A 17,123-nucleotide genomic window follows, 5' to 3' on the forward strand; every position below is an offset into this window, starting at 1 on the left:
CTTATGGATGGAATGAGAAACTTGAATGAGCTTCTGGAGCTGGATGCAGAAGCTCTGATATGAAGTTTAGCTTCAGCAGGAATCTTCTGGTACTTACTAATTAAAAAACTTGTAGGGCTTTTCTAAAGAATCTACTCAAAGAGCATTGATTTCTATAGAAGGTCTATATAGGCCCCAAGTTTATGAGTCTGAGTTTTGAAACATATTGTGAATTAAAAGTAGTGACAGAGTCTGTCAACCTCCAGATTTTGAGAAATAGTATGTGCAGAATGAAGCAAAATAATAGTTATATCTTAAAATTTGCATTCATTTACCCAAGTATCCTTCCGCTATTGAAAAACATGGTCGTATTAAAAAGGTAGTTGATACTAAATTTTAATAGGCCACACTCTTCTTTTGAAAAGATAGGTGCTTAAATTATCTGGAAAGCATGAGAAGTAGGTGACATATTTAGGCCTTGTTTTGTTATGCATCAATTTTACATTTTTTTCCCCTTTTTTTTCTCTTTCACTTAATTCCATGCTTTGCGTAGTCTGATGACAGATTGTTTGCAATCTCTGCAACATTGGTGTTTGTTTTTTTTTTTTTAAGTAGTAGGAACAATTATCTCTAAGGCCTTTGCCATCCTCGGCGAGTGCTACCAGCACAAGGGATCCGTCGAGGCTGCACGGTGCACCTTCGACCCTGCCATTTGGATTGACGCCTGCTTGGAATTGGCTCGGCAGGACCTACAGAGGCTATCCGGATCCAGAGGCAGAGACATGAGCAGCTGAGTAAGGGTTTTCTTCCCCTGTCCCTCTCCGTCTTTCTTGTTTTTGTTCCATTTCGTGTAGGGTTTTTGAAAGTTGGATTGTTCAATTTCTCTTTCGATTTCTTTACAGGACAAGAAGGCTCCATAGCTCAAGCTCTCTCTTCGATCTCATTATTGAGGACATGAGATCCGGTCCATCCATAGTTCGAATACCAGTCCCTTGCTGAACCCAGCCTCTTCTTACAGGAATTTCCATTGATAACTTGTGATGCTGCATTTACTCCCTCAACTGCCAAAGTTGTTCTTGGTACGTAGATTGAGACATTGGATTGCAAACTATTACTGTAAAACTCATAACGAGTTTCGGATCCGATCCATACCGCGGGGGGCTCCGCCCCCCGCACCCCCTGGCGAATGTCAGTGGTGGGCTACGGGCTCGGGCCTGTCGGCCCGAGCCCTCCGCTACCCACCACAGACATTCATTTTTCCTCCATATTTTTCTTTTTCAATTTGGTCGCACCGCGAAACAGTCGGCGAATCAAAAATCCGAACTTGAGTCGAATATTAATTTCGAGTCACATCTAACAATATGCTCCAAAATTTTTTTTGGTTTCTAAAACATCTTTGCTTCTTTTTTGCGTAAAATATTTAGATAGAACAAACTCTGAAAAAATGAAGTCTAATAGAATTTGTTGGACTGATCTAACGGTTTGTATGGTCTTAGATGCTTGACGTTTGTTAGCAGATGCCCATAGCAGAATTCTTATGAACTCCCACACAAGGTTAATTGCTTGATTGAATCTTCCATCATTTGTCATTCAACCTTAGCAAGTTGTAGGTACTGATTGTAGAAATTTTTGTGTTGTTCTACCAACTCATTAGCCACCACTTTGTTAGGAAAGAGCTTAATTGAATTAATATGCTTGAAGTTCTTTTTCCGTCGTTTAACAATGTACTTTGATAGAATTTTAACCACACCTTGATAATTTAGCACCGAGAGCACATGCCTACCTGAAATACCTTGAATTGAAAATAGCAACAAAATATAGCTAAATTCAAACTCATTTTCACTGTAAAGAACCTCATAGCTCTTTTGCTATAAGGCTAAACCATCTTTCACTCTTGTATGGTCTATTACCTCAAAGAAGGATACTAATCCATCAACTTTCACTAGCGAAGGGGTGCAATAGGTCAAAATCTTGATCTCTTCTTGGAATGTTAAACATTTCCAATATTGTGTAAACCTTGCATAATTGCTGTTTCATGTAAAATTGTATTACTAATTGAAGGCCTATACTCTATATGCACATGAGAAAAAAGATCTAATTTTTTTAGATTGTAGTGTTTAACATAGTAAAATCTTTTTATCAAAAAATTTGCTTTGATATATCCTATAAAATATATTTGTCACCTAAGAAATGTTATTGGCTGATATTTTTATGAAAACAAGATAACTTAGCATTTTTTTTATTTGGTACTTTTCTAAAAATCCTAGATGGCCCTTAAATTTTTGTTTGAAACGTGAAACTAGCCATACAATTAGTGTTTAATTCCAGATAAGCTCTATCATGTCAAACATTTGATTCACAAGTAATATTACACTGCTAAATAATAGTTTTAAATATTACAGGAATACAATTATTCCTAACCAACACCATAGCACCGTTCCCGGCTCGACAAACTCATTGGTAATAGTTAGTCAAAGCGAAATTTTTGGATAAGGAGCTTCAAAATTCTACAGTGAGGAGAGCAAGATCTTCTTGGTATGGTAAAGCTTATTATTTTGCATATTTTTCTGTATTTTTTTTTTCAATTTTGTAGTATTGTTTTTCTCTTTATTGACATAGGAAGTCGTAAAATTTCTTAATTTTAATTTGCAAATAAACTATGATCTTTCTTTGTTATTAATTCTTTTCATGAATTGGTTGTAGATGAATTCCTTTCATAATTGTAATTGAATTTAAAATAACCATATAATTAATAATCACGGCAAATTAAATTATGAGAATCATCATTTATAATTATGGATTCTAACTGATTTGTTATTTTTAAATTAATTTCCATAATTTTGGAAGTAAGTGTGTTAATTGAAATGCTAAATTTTTTAGTAAGGAGTATTAGTGTCAACTCTAACTAAATATGAAGTTTAGAACAGTCCATTATTTATTTTTATTGTTTGGGCTCAATTTTATAAAGCTAAATATCTCTTTCTACCCTAATGTTTATAGTTGAGACTGAAGTTCTTGTTCTTTATTTTACTTTTTTTTTTAACATATGGGTTATAATCATACAGATTGTGATACAATGGACAAAAGTTGGATAAGTAAGCCGAGAAATGATAATGCGTACATTGATGGTGTTAGAAATTTTATTAAATTTGCTATGGAAAAATCATCGATAAATGGCAAGATCTTATGCCCATGTCGAAAGTGTTACAACAATTCTTCTTTTGTACCAGAAGTTGTCGAAGAACATTTAGTGTGGAACGGTTTTTTATTAGGTTACAATGTTTGGGTATTTCATGGAGAGTCATTTGTGACATCTTCAAGTGAAATCGAATGCACTTCATTTGCTCTAGGGTCTACTAGTGCACAAGAAAGTAGTTCAAGACAAGATGGTCTAGGAGGATTGCTACAAGATGTCTTTGGAATTATGGGTACTAATTTGAATAATGAACAAGTAATGAATGAGACTATTCCTAATAATTTAGAAGAATATAATGACGAGGCGTATGCTACCGGATTTCTCGGCGAGCAAAATTTTAATGAGAGGTCAATGCAATCATCACCTAGTGAAACAATCCGATATAAAAACTTGGTGAAAGATTGTGATCAAGAATTATATCCAGGTTGTAAAACTTTTTCCAAGATATCATTCATTCTCCGCTTATTCCACCTCAAATGCTTAAACGGGTGGTCTGGAAAATCCTTTACAATGTTGCTTCAATTATTAAAGGATTCATTTCCTGAAGGAACCTCTTTGCCGTCATCTTATTATGAAGCTAAAAAGCTAATAAAAGATTTGGGTCTTGGATATGAGAAGATTCATGTTTGCCCTAATGATTGTATGTTATATTGGGGTGAGACGATGGATCAAGAGTATTGCAATGTGTGTGGATCTTCACGGTGGACAATGAACAAAGATGATGATGATGGTTCTGATGATTTGCGAAGAAAAAAAAAGCCGGCCAAAATATTACGCTATTTTCCTTTGATACCAAGATTAAAAAGAATTTATATGTCATCTAAAGTTGCTTCGTTAATGAGATGGCATGATGAAGGTCGCATTAAAGATGGAATCTTGAGACACCCAGCAGATGGCCTCGCGTGGAAATCATTTGATGATCATTATCTTGATTTTTCTTCCGATCCTCGTAGTGTTAGACTTGGTCTTGCTAGTGATGGATTTAATCCTTTCCGAACAATGAGTACCACTTATAGCACTTGGCCGGTGATATTGATTCCTTATAATTTACCTCCGTGGTTATGCATGAAACAATCATCATTGATCCTATCAATGGTCATCCCCGGTGAAAAAGGTCCAGGTAATGATATTGATATTTATTTGCAACCTTTAATAGCGGAGTTAAAACAATTATGGGATGGTGTTGATACTTTTGATGCTTCTACTAAGCAAAACTTTATCATGAAAGGAGCTCTTATGTGGACTGTTAATGATTTTCCTGCTTATGCTAATTTATCCGGTTGGAGCACAAAGGGTCGTGTTGCTTGCCCTTGTTGTGGGGTTTCAACCGATTCACGTTGGTTGAAGCATAGTAAGAAGTTTTGTTATATGGGTCATCGTCGATGGTTAGAACCAAATCATTCTTTTCGATATCAACAAAATCAATTTGATGGTACTATAGAGTTGCGTTCCGCTCCAATATCACCATCTGGAATTGATGTCCTAAGGCAACTAGAGGGCACAAGTTATAAATACGGCAAAGGCTCAAAATCTTCTAAGAAAAGGATGAGAGAGGAAGTTGCTAGTTCTGCAAATCAAGTAGTGGATGAAGTTGGCACTACAAATCAAGTAAGAGTGTTTGAAGATGCCGATGAGTTCATTGGGGATGACCATGATTTTCATGAAGTTGGGAATGATAGTGATACATTAGATGCATCAACACAATGTGTAGTGAAAAATTTGTGGAAGAAAAAGAGCATCTTTTTTGAACTGCCATATTGGAAGTACAATCTTCTTCGACATAATTTAGATGTCATGCATATACAGAAGAATGTTTGTGATAACTTTATTGGAACCTTTTTGAATATGCATGGTAGGACAAAAGACAATTTGAATGCACGGAAGGACCTAGAGGATATGGGCATACGACATGATCTACATCCCAAGTTGCAATCGAATAATAAAACTTACATACCTCATGCAATCTACACTATGTCTACACAAGACAAAGTAAATTTTCTGACAGTTTTAAAAAATATTAAAGTTCCGGATGGGTATGCATCGAATATTTCAAGATGTGTGAATCTAAAAGAACGGACACTTTCAAACCTCAAGAGTCATGATGGTCATATTTTACTGCAGGATATTCTTCCATTAGCTTTGAGAGCATCTATGTCAAAACAGATTATCACAATTATTTCGGAGCTATCATTATTTTTCAAATCAATATGTTCCAAATCTCTTGATCCAAAAGCTCTTGATCAGTTGGACTCAAGTGTTGCATTAACACTATGCCACATTGAGAAAATATTTCCCCCTAGTTTTTTCACTATCATGGTTCACCTCATTATTCATTTAGCATCGGAGGCCAAATTAGGTGGTCCTGTACACTACAGATGGATGTATCCCATTGAAAGGTGAGAAATTTAAATCTAAGTAATTTATGTATCATTAGTTTATATATTTGACCAATTTATTACTAAGCAAATTAACAACATATAATTTTACAAAATTTTATTATGCTAGGTACTTGGTACGCCTAAAATCTTATGTACGTAACAGAGCTAAACCAGAGGGCTCGATTGCTGAAGGATACATTGCAGAAGAATGTTTAACATTTTGTTCAAGATATTTGGAAGGTGTGGAAACAATATTCAATCGACCACAAAGAAACTATGATGATGTAGATAATGCGGAAGCTTATATGTTCTTATCCGGTGGGCGAGTATTAGGAAATTTCGAAAGCATTGTGCTTGATGAAATCTCATTAGCGCAAGCACATCGCTATGTGCTACTTCATTGTGACAAAATCACTTCATATCGTAGGTGAATACCATTTTATTAGTTTTATCCATAATATTTATTTTTTTTGGTACAAATTTGAGTCCACTAAATGATTAGCTATTGACATAATATAGAGAATTTTTGGTGGCTCAACGGAGAGCTAATCGTGCGATTCGAGCTAATCAAAGTATTGAACAAAAGTGGCTGGTAGAAAAATTTCCTGAATGGTTTTTAAGACAGGTAAACAATAATTATTGAATGAAATGTTATATACATTTTACTATAAAATAATTACTTAACCTATTCTTGATCATAGGTACCAAAACTACATGAGAACAATTGTTCAGAAGAAATCATTGCAATGGCAAGAGGTCCAAATAATATTACAAAAAGATTTAGTGGTTTTATCATAAATGGATTTCGGTTCCACACAAAGGATCGTGAAAAGTTTCGTAAGACTCAAAATAGTGGAGTTATGGTGGAAGCAGACGGGCAAACTTATTATGGCGCACTCACTGATATTTTTGAGCTAGATTATTTTGGGAAGTTTAAAGTTGTCTTATTTCGTTGTGATTGGGTGGATGTTAGGTCACCAAGGGGTTTAAAGCAAGACACGAATGGATCAACTCTTGTTAACTTTTCCAAGTTGATACACACTGGGCAATTTTTGAAAGATGATCCATTCATATTCTCATCTCAAGCAAAACAAGTATTTTATGTACAAGATCCCAGAAATGAAGATTGGAATCACGTTATCATGACAAAACCAAGAGACTTGTATGATGTAGAGGTGGAGGTGCAAGAAGAGGATGACGAGACTTACACCCAATGCTTGTTTTCTAATGTTATGAGTGTTGATGAATTAAATGATTGCACAAGTTGGGTCAGAATAGATGTTGAAGAGGGGCACTAGTACTTAATTTATCTTATACTAGCTTGTAATATGTAGGTTATATCTTTATCTCTATTAAAGTTACATGATTCTGGTGTGCTATCTCTTTAGTGAAAGTTGAGTTTTTTATATTAGAATTTATTCTCTTGCATATATATTACAATTTATTCTCTCTAGAGTGCATTTCCTTTAAATCTTTGTCCGTGTTGGTTTTTTATATTAGAATTTATTCTCTTGTATACATATTGCTTGTAGAAGGAAAGAGATAGTTGCCTTTGTTTAATTGTTTAATGGTATATCAATTGATAGTTCAATCTCATATTATTATTATACATATATTTACAAGAAAGGTTTGCATTCTCACACTGCACGACATGCAAGGCACAGTTCCATCTTCGAGTAGAACTGCTGGAAAATTATTCGTGGCGTAAAATTAAGTTTCGCATCTTCGTTGCTAGAGATGTTCTCCTAGTATTCCTTGCTGTACAAACTGTAAGAGTAAACTTTTTGAATGCTGCCCACTAGATTGTTATAATTTGAAAGTACTGTGACGTTTGGTGAATTTAGATAGCATATGATGGAAAGATTGAATGACTTTTCAATGATAGTGTGCCAATTCGAACTGCAAAAGTTTTTTTTTTTGGATAAGCCGTGTTTATCTTGCTTTCATAGAGAGAATGGGAGGACTTTACATCTGCCTTTTATCTTGTGTCGCAATAAAAGTCAAGTTTTCACTATTGCAGTTGCAAACAATGTAAGGGGGATTAATCACTAATATATAAATTTCTTTATAATAGGACCTTACTAATTTTTAGGCTTAATAATATATGTAGTCCTGATGTTAGCTTTATCATATGAATGGTTTGATTTTTATCATCTTTTCCTTTGTCTCGTAGGTCATTGCTACTCTCAAAGCATCCTATACCCTTCTACTACTGCATAGGTACATTACTAAATCTTATTGGATTCAATACATTTTTTACTGACTTGAAAAATTTATATGCTTTGAATTAAATGAAGTTCTTTTGATGACTGTTTTGGATGCTATATTATTGTCACCTGTTGGATGGTTTAGCATTCCTAGTACCTTCTTATAGCAGTCTGGTAGAGACGAGTTGAACAAGCCAGTAGATGTCATCCAATTTGGTATATTAGGTTATGTATGATTTAATTTATCTTACATCTATTCTATTAAAAAAATTATATATCTTACATGTATGCAAGACTGTGAAGTTTGAACTTAAAATGTCCTTTTTTGTGCTCATTTCATTGCCGTCTTGTTGGAGAGGATGGAAATCATGTTCTATTTGCTGGAAAATTATTTGGAAGCGAGTAATTAGTTGCAATGATCTAGATTTCTCCTTTCTTCTCCATTGTTTCCTTTTTTCACCTCTCTTCTCCTATTTCTCCTGTTCTTTCTAATTTTTCCTATTCTATCTCCGAGTATAAACAACTAAGAAAATTTTAATACAAAATTATTTACCTGCTGATTTGGAAAGGGCCAAATTCCTGGTATGTAATAATTTGCTCTTTGTACTGATTCAACTCAACTATGGTTCAATAATTTTATTTACTATATCATAACTAGGAAATTTTTTTTTCTTATAAATTTAGTTGTCTTATATTGTAGTTGTAGTACGAATAGCTTTTTTGAAAGCATCTCTATGGTAAGCAAATAATTATTCACACAATTTTCAAGTAAATTTTGTATATTTGCTCCTCTCAGCGTATACTAATCTTCTTTAACATTCAATAGTAATATTTCAATTGACACATTAATTAATCATATAATTATCGTATTCAATAGGTATTAAAATTATGGCTAGATCAAAGAGATTGAGACAGTGTGAGATCACAACAGAGGATGAAGTTCAATTGAATGGTAATGAACAATCTCCTGTCTTACAAACACAGCATATCATAGAACATGATGCAGATGCAAGTTCAAATAGTGATTCTGATTCTGCTTCTGAAAATGAACCTCAAGTTCAAGAACAAGTGGATCATGAATATAATGACACATTAGAGATAGAAGGTAACTTTCATTTATATATTTGATTATAAGCTTATTTATATTTTGATATGTCTATTTGTTATGTATTCTTTATATATAGATGACCAAGGACACACAACGAATAAACGAGGAATGACACGTGCTAAGGATGTATGGAACTTGCCTAATGGGCAAAGAATTGTAATTAAATGTAACAAATTTGGGCAGCCAGTGAAGAAAGGGGGTGGCATCCTTGGAGGTTGGCTTGGGACTCTTTCACGAAAAGGAAATTTCTGTTCTCTTAGCTACAATAGTTGGAAGAAAGTGCCTAACACAGTGAAAACCGAACTTATTCAACTAACTCGGGTAAAACCAATTGTACTAATCTTTTAGTAGCACAAAATTCATGTATACTCAATAGTTGTTGTAGGAGTTAATTTTTTTTATGATTAGTAATCATCTACATCCTGTCCTATTAAACTTATCGTGTAGTTATCATTAACAATGATCATTGTTGATGTATTACTAGATCATTTTGTAGGGGAACCATTTGTGAATGAAAAAGGGTGCAATTTTTTTTTTAATTCGACAAACTTCATTTAGTTATAAAGTTCTTAGCATTATAGATGTAGTTTTGCAACTCTATAATAATTTTCAGTTAGTGTTTAAAACCTTTATATTCCTTTTAAAGTTTTTTATGCCTATAGTTTAAAAATATCGCAAGGAGCTTAAATATTATGATATTCTTCAGTAATAGATTAAAAGTAGTTCAATATTAATTTCTAATGAGTTTTAGTGTTTAAATTTTGACTATATTTATTTTCTCTTGTAGACTAAATTTAAACTGCCAATGGACAATAATGTCAATGCATGGATATTAAAATCAGTTAGTCGAAAATGGAAGGATTATAAATGTGAACTAAAAGCAAAGTATATGATAGAGGACTACACAGAGCAACAAATAGTGAATGTTGTTCCCAAGGAAATTGTGCCTCAACAGTGGGTAGACCTTGTGCATTACTGGTTTTCGGAAAAAAGTCAGGTAGAGTGTTTTTATACATTAAATGATTATTCCTTGAAGTTACAAATTTTATGGTTCTAAGCACAATTTTTTTTTTGACAGTTATACTCTCGGATAGGGCGGGCATCACGTGCAAAACATACAACTCCTCACACAACAGGCTCTATGTCTTTTGCTAGGAAAAGACAAGAATTTGTATGCCAATTTTATTATTACTTTAGCTTTTATGAAGTGTAGCTTTTTAGTATTTTTTATCCTGATATATATACTTGGTTTGGGTGCAATATAGCTCTATTTGATTACACTTTTTGTATTTTTTCTTAAGTTGTTAAGTAGTTTTAACTTGTATATTTGGGACTAATTTATTCACTGTCATTAATTACAGGAAGAGAAAAATCAAAGAGAACCTGGACGTATTGAATTTTTTGCAATTACTCACAAATCAAAAGATGGGAGTTATATTAATACTGCAGCAAGTAACTTCGTAGTGCGTAGTAAAAACACATTACTATAAATACATATGCACACAAATACAATTTTTTATAGTTGAATTAATTTTTCTTTTATTTTCTCTATGCAGAGTGATGCCATGGTAAAAGTGAATGCTAGTATCACTTCAGGATCTTCAGTTTCAGCTTCTGAGTTGGAGAATAATGCTTTTATTGGCATGAAGGGAAAAGATCGATATGGTCGAGTAAGAGGGTATGGGATTGGTGTAGTGCCAACACAAGTATTTGGGCCACAAGCATATATTGGAAATGTTCGATATGATGATAATATAGAAGAAGTACAAAGATTGAAATCAAAAATACAACTGATTCAAGATACATATGAGTCAAGATTGGTTGGAATGCAAGAAGAATATGAATCAAAATTAGATATGATACATCAAAATTATGAATCACGCATGAGTGGGATGCAATCTCAGTTGAATGAAGTCACTTCTATATTGTTAAACTTTGTCAGACCATCTGATATTTTAGGTGCCGAGCCAAGGGGTCGTACATCAACTTAGAGAATTTGTTTAATTCCTCATTTTGAGCTTTACTGGCATTAAAACTCAAATAGTTTATCATATATATTTTATTATGTTGATAATTTTGGGTTTTGTATTTAGTGAAATTGTTATGTTGATCATTTTGGGTTTTGTATTTAGTGAAATTGAAACAATTCTGTATCACTTTTTGTTTTAAATTTGAATTGTTCAATGTTAACTAGTTGGTTGTGGAATTGTTTTGAATTTCTCGTAAATTTGCTTGTGTAATCCTCTGGATGTTTATTCTTTTTAATATTCTATGAGTTGATGTGCAATTTGTAAAGTATATGATTTGCAAGTTTTAATAAAATGTCCGATCGAAAAAAATTAATCAAAATTTTAAAAAATATTTTAAAAATTGTTTTATGATATTTTAAAAAATGCCGACGCTATTACCAATTTTACAAGAGTCGCTTAAAAATTTTCATGAAATTTTAAAATACTTATGCAAAAACATTGGGACGGGCATTGGGAGCAAAGTCGAGCTAACCAAAATTTAAACTGACGACCATGCATGAAAGCTGCGTTAGTAATAACGCCAAAAGACGCATGCATAAGGAGCGTCGCCACTTTTTTTCTCGTTCGCGACCGCAGTTTGACACTATTAGACACTTTAATCAGACAAACTAACAACCAATTCGAACTACCCACTGCCCTAAGACTCGCTTTTCTTTTGCGTTCGCGAGGGAAAGCATGTTTGCCGCGAACGCTTAAAAAAGCGTCAGTAAAGTTCTAAAAAAAAATGGGATAGGTTTAATAGCATAACACGCTTTTTGTTGGTATTGTCGGATTTGATGTAAGGATTACAAAAACAGTAATAGGTAAAATATTGAGCAAATATAGCAACATCCATTACGCTCAACACACTTACCTTGGAATTAGGAATCTGTTATTCCTCTCGTACACATAAAGCAATCTTAATCTTCTCAATCAATAAATAAACTTAAAAAAATTATACACTGGAAATTCAAATAAAGGCCATCATGTTACAAGAAAAAGGAAAAGTAACGAGGCAACAATACCATATTAGAGCAAATGACAACAATTTGTTTCTCTAATAGTGCTGCAGCAAACAAAGTCAATACCTGTCCACATCAAAATGTCAAGTCAATATAGGTGAAACAACTTTAGCAATCCAATAAGGTGAAGCATATCCAAACATTTGATCAAATATATGAAGAAGACTTTAATGCTATAAAGATATATTTGTAATGTTTGACTATATTTGCAATGTTTGACTTCTCCATCTAAATTGATAGTGCACTGGCCATCATTACTAAATAAAAAGAATATGCTAAATGCCAAATATGCAATTGAAGGTTTTATTGCCAGAAAGTAAAATAAAAGCGCGCGGTTTAAATTTCTGTGATAGTCCCTATGATCATCATTCCATTGTCTTGTTTCCCTCTTTTCTTTAATGTGTGTGTTTAGTGGAAGAAGTGGTGGATCATCAGCAAAATACAACAAAGTTGAAAATAATAATAATAAAGTTTGATATACAGTTATACTATGGTAATGTAGAAGGGAATCCTCCAAATCAGATCAGAAAGAAGACTCCGTACATTCTCAAGCCTCAAGCACCCACATAAGCATGCAATGGTCCATACAGATAAAGCAGTTGATTCCTCCTCGGCTAGAAGAGCATTATTTACCTGAAAAGACAAGAAGAAGACAAGTTTAGTTTTTCTTTTCTTAGGGTAATAAATTGAACCCTTGAATAAAAAAAAAGGAAAATTCTGATAAATTTTTTGCCCTTTGCACTAAAAATTGAAAAACTTTTAAAAAAATGATAGCATCTATGCACCTCAGCCACCTCGAAGCTTGTACTGCAAGACCTAACATCAATCTGAGAACCAGCAATAGAAAGAGTTGTCTCGCCAGGCCTATTAAACTCCAAAGGATGCAAGTGCTCTAAGGGCTGGAAGGCAAGTGATGAACCTCTGCGAGGGCATTTTAACCGGTAATACTCGCAAATCACTTGTAAAGACCCATGATTATTTGCCTAAAAAATTTGAAGTAAACATATCAACTAAAATTTGCATGTGGGTAAACAAATAGTTTCGCATTCTTCAGCTTTAATGATATGAGTGAACCTTGGCCCATTCCAAGATGTTGTTGTGAGCATCTGAATCTTCATGACCAATGGAAGATGGCTCTTCATGGTCGGTATCATGAATATCACTCCTGAAGTTTCTATCTTCACAGGGGGAACCCTGGAAACTGCATGTAATAATGTCATTTCTAATTCATCACACTAAAGTCTGTCTTTAATTGCATGCTAATATTAAAGAAACAACATATTTACAGTATAATTCCACAAATATATGTAACTGAATTTCTCCTATTTCAATGAAGTATTTTTTACAGAAAGATATTGTGTAGCAGTGAAATCATCTTGAGATAAATGCTATGTCCGGAAGATACTTAGAACCCATACCCTTCTCCTTACTTTTAGCCGCATAAATCACCATTATTTTCCATTTTAACCAATATGAAAGACCCATCACAAAGTAACAGTCCAATTAAAATGACAGTTCTGAGTGAGTGTTTCAAGACAATAATAACTTGTAGCAATTTTGTATGGAGTAGCTACTCTCAAGACTCGAACCAACAAGCTTAGATGCAAGCCCAAACTTTTACCAGTGTGCCAAGCCTACGCCATAATGGAAAATTTATATGCCCATTTCAATTCACATAAAATATTTTAATCGTCATAAAGGAGCTCTTGACATATCATTTTTTTTTTTCCTTTTCAATGCAACTTTTTCTTTTTTTTTTTTGGTACCCAGCAAAGAGAACATACCTTGCAGAAGAATCAGAGCTCTCATACACATGGCAGCGCAGAAGAGGCAAAACATCATCAGTTATTCGAACATCAGATTGGTTGTCACCTGAATTTTCTTCAACAAAATTATCACATTCACCTGGAGCAATGACCCCAGTTTCACTTCCAGTTACATCCTCTCCTCCTTGATTAATTTCATTGTTATTTTCATTCTCAATGACTTTCTTGGAATCTATTTCCCATTCAAGTGGTTGGTCTTCCGCCAAACTTCTATTATCTAAGATTCTTTTAGGTGAAGATTCTTCGATACTCAATTCAGCAGAGTTGGTCTGGTCTACTGCATCATCAGCAAAGTATTGCTCCTCTTTTGGACCATCAGTTAGTTTATCAGTACCGTCATCCTCATTGGTTTCTTTTGAAGACAGCAAATTTAGCATGTCAACGCCTTTTGTTAGCAATTCCAACCTTTCCTCAATGAATATACTACAAATGAAGAAACAACGGAATTATTAAAGACATAAAATTGTACAGTGAATAGTTTCACCAGTAATAAATCACAATCTACGGATCAAAGAATCGCCAACAATTATGGAAGAGAACACATGAACAATGATTTAGGATTTTCAGCAAAAAGCAGAAGTTACCTCCTGAGTACACCAAAATGTAAATCAAAGAATGGAAGCTTCGAGAGTAGACAATAGCACCGTGGTGTAGTTACTATGTAACGGCTCAAGGATGAAAAGGAGGGCTTCTCTCCCAAAAGCATGGAAACCAAGTTGGAAGGTTTCTGTACAATTTCTTCAACTAATACGCAGCATCCATATAGGGTTGAATCATCAGGCACCTGAGTCATCAAAGTTCTAGTAAAATTGCCGTAGGCTGTCTGGCATACTGATGAAAAAAGAAATTATGCGCTCACATAAAGACGAGTTTATAATGATGGATTTTAATAAATTTGAGAGTTAAGCATAGTTTCATGCCCGCAAGCCACAGTTAAACCTCATTTAAATGTGAAAAACATAGTTTCATGCCCACTTAGCACCTTTTGGTGTATTTTAAAAAAATTCTATTAAATTAGATTTTAAGGAAAAAAAAAACAGGCCAACTTCTTGAAGAGGTTTTACAAGAATTGGCACTATAAGGGAAAGATTCACTCAACTTTCATACAAAATTGCAAATAAAAAGAAATACTAACACTTCGACATTTAGTCGTACACGGTCATCGTAGCAGCAAAAGACCAAAAGCAGAAATAAGAAACAGAATACAAGTCATAACGACTCCATATATATAGAGTAGCCAAAACATCTATAAGAGATGAGCAAGATGTTGACAACAATGGCATGGTTAGCCATACCTGTAGACGGAATACAAAAGACTGGCTGCTTTCCTTAAACTGCTCCTGTAAAGGACATTGTGTATCATAAGATGCACGATTTAGAAATAGAAAAAGGAGAATTTAAAGAATTATTGAACATCCAAGATGCAAGATTGTCTTTTCACATATATCACCAAGTTGCAACACCTTTTCATGCCCTGCGGAATATTCTTTACGCCCAAAAATACTCCCACCAAGTTTTATATGAATTTTATCAATAGCATGCGATAGTCAAAATCTCAAAGATCAAGCCAACTCATACAATTGGATGTATGCAAGGATGGACTTAGAGTTTAGACCGGCTTGAGATATTGTTCAGTATGTAAACAAGGATTAAAAAGGTTACTAAAGGTCTCGGTTATTTAGATAAATACAGGGAACCAAAAGAAGAGCTCTCCTTATTTTGGGGGTTTTGTGGGGCCCACATGTTCTTTTTTAATTGAGGGTTAATTGCACCATTAGTCCCAACCTTTGCACCATTTTTATTTTAGTCCCTAATATATATTTTTTTTGCAATCAGGTTCTCACTTCTTCTTGATTTCATTGCGACTACATCCCAACTGTTAAAAGAGGTATTAAAAATAACGAAATTACCATATTAGCGCCTACTTGGCTTTCTTTTCTATGTCAGTTTTGATCATAGTTAGTTAATTCGGATTCGGCAAAAATTCGGTACGGGTATAATTCGGATAAAATTCGTCTTCTAATTTTTAAATTCGTTGAAAAATACGGCTAAAAAACGGATTCGCCAATTATTCGGATAGGGGGGGGGGCGGACGTTTCGGAAAGGATTTTTTTGGATTTTTTTTTCATTTTCTATTTTGGGCTAGCCGTGAGGCCCGCGACCCACAACCGAGAACGCAAGAGCCGAACCGTCTTTTTGGGCGAATAATTCGGCGCTCACGAATTATTCGCGAATAAGTATTTTTGACCAAAAAAACGCACTTCTTTCCGAATTTTTCAGAAAAATGTAAATACGGCTGTTTAATTTGTTTCTTAAAAAATTCGCGAATAATTCGCGAATTAACTAACAAAGGTTTTGATCCCTATACTTTGCATTTTTTTCACTTTATTCCTCAAAAATAAAAATGCAAATCTTTGAATTTATATTTAAAATTACTATTAAAATTACAAATTTAAACTAACCAAAAATTAGAATTTTGAATTTGAATTTAAATTTTAAATTTGAATTGAAATTTAAATTTTAAACTTGAATTTTAAATTGAATCTTACTTTTGATTTTGATATTTGAATTTGCATTTAAAATTTGAGTTTTCCCTTATTTTGTGGGTACACTAATTGGGAACCCAAAAAAGGTCTCCCCTTATTTTGGAGGGTTGTGGGGTCTACATATAATTTTTTAAAGGATTAATTGCACATTGGCCCCAACGTTTCCACTATTTTTTATTTTAGTCCTTAACCCCTAAACTTTGCATGTTTTTCACTTTAGTCTCAAAAAGTAAAAATTCAAAATTTTGAATTTAAATTCAGAATTAATCTCAAAATTAAAATCTTTATCTATCTATCTATAATCTATAAATAAAATACATAAAAGAAAATTTAGGAATCAAATACTTTATTAGTTGTATCTATAGTGATAAAAGTTAACGAGGGCTTTCTTTTATCGTCAGCGACGACGGTGAGAATGTTACCGCCAATGCTACCAAAGACAGTGCTCTCACTTCAATTAATTTTTTTATATTTTTTTATTTGTAAATTCTACGCTGATGATAATAAAAAATTATTATACATTTTTTAATATTACAATGAGCTTTTCTTTTATTTTAAACTGGTTTATTTATTTTAGTTATTTGGCTGCCCGCCGCATTGCGCGGGTTCCTTAACTAGTATAAGGATAATTTAGAAGTAATTTGACCTTAGAGAATCGCCCAATACATAAGGGTAAATTTTTGGAATTTCAGTCAGCTTGTGAAGTGCTTGATCCACAAGTTCCACCAATGTGGGGGGACTAAAGACACTTTCAGCAGCATCACAAATTGGCGTTTTGAAGCTACATACGGAGATCCTGTTTATGGTCAATGTACTGAAGGGAAGTTAGAATGCTTATTAGAGAACCATATA

General features: G+C 33.6%; 3 protein-coding genes across 5 annotated transcripts; 2 read left to right on the plus strand and 1 right to left on the minus strand.

Annotated features, from left to right (window-relative positions):
* Positions 1-6,392, plus strand: LOC109704650. Of its 3 annotated transcripts, XM_020225414.1 has the most exons (8): positions 1-89; positions 592-773; positions 882-1,058; positions 2,382-2,514; positions 3,045-5,571; positions 5,681-5,976; positions 6,073-6,178; positions 6,255-6,392. In XM_020225414.1, exons 5-7 carry the CDS (start codon positions 3,056-3,058, stop codon positions 6,147-6,149), a joined length of 2,889 nt encoding a protein of 962 aa, XP_020081003.1. In that variant the 5' UTR covers positions 1-89; positions 592-773; positions 882-1,058; positions 2,382-2,514; positions 3,045-3,055; the 3' UTR covers positions 6,150-6,178; positions 6,255-6,392. The 3 variants fall into 3 exon arrangements, with proteins under 3 accessions (XP_020081003.1, XP_020081002.1, XP_020081004.1); XM_020225413.1 differs by lacking the exon at positions 6,255-6,392 and having other exon boundaries at positions 5,681-5,980; positions 6,073-6,248; XM_020225415.1 differs by lacking the exon at positions 6,255-6,392 and having other exon boundaries at positions 6,056-6,087.
* A 460-nt stretch (positions 6,393-6,852) lies between these two features.
* Positions 6,853-11,064, plus strand: LOC109704651. The gene is made up of 8 exons (XM_020225417.1): positions 6,853-6,883; positions 7,727-7,773; positions 8,638-8,865; positions 8,945-9,189; positions 9,656-9,865; positions 9,947-10,039; positions 10,230-10,331; positions 10,425-11,064. Coding segments are annotated over exons 1-8 (1,362 nt in total). The 5' UTR covers positions 6,853-6,881; the 3' UTR covers positions 10,860-11,064.
* A 794-nt stretch (positions 11,065-11,858) lies between these two features.
* On the minus strand, positions 11,859-15,098 carry LOC109704647. Its single transcript, XM_020225411.1, has 7 exons — positions 15,021-15,098; positions 14,310-14,509; positions 13,684-14,148; positions 12,974-13,100; positions 12,685-12,882; positions 12,443-12,532; positions 11,859-11,965 (listed from the first exon to the last, which is right to left on the minus strand). The coding sequence occupies exons 2-7, from the start codon at positions 14,429-14,431 to the stop codon at positions 11,867-11,869; spliced, it is 1,101 nt and encodes a 366-aa protein (XP_020081000.1). The 5' UTR covers positions 14,432-14,509; positions 15,021-15,098; the 3' UTR covers positions 11,859-11,866.
* Between the last annotated feature and the right edge of the window lie 2,025 nt (positions 15,099-17,123).

This window comes from Ananas comosus, unplaced genomic scaffold, assembly GCF_001540865.1.
Source record: "Ananas comosus cultivar F153 unplaced genomic scaffold, ASM154086v1, whole genome shotgun sequence".
In the NCBI taxonomy this organism is placed as follows: domain Eukaryota; kingdom Viridiplantae; phylum Streptophyta; class Magnoliopsida; order Poales; family Bromeliaceae; genus Ananas; species Ananas comosus.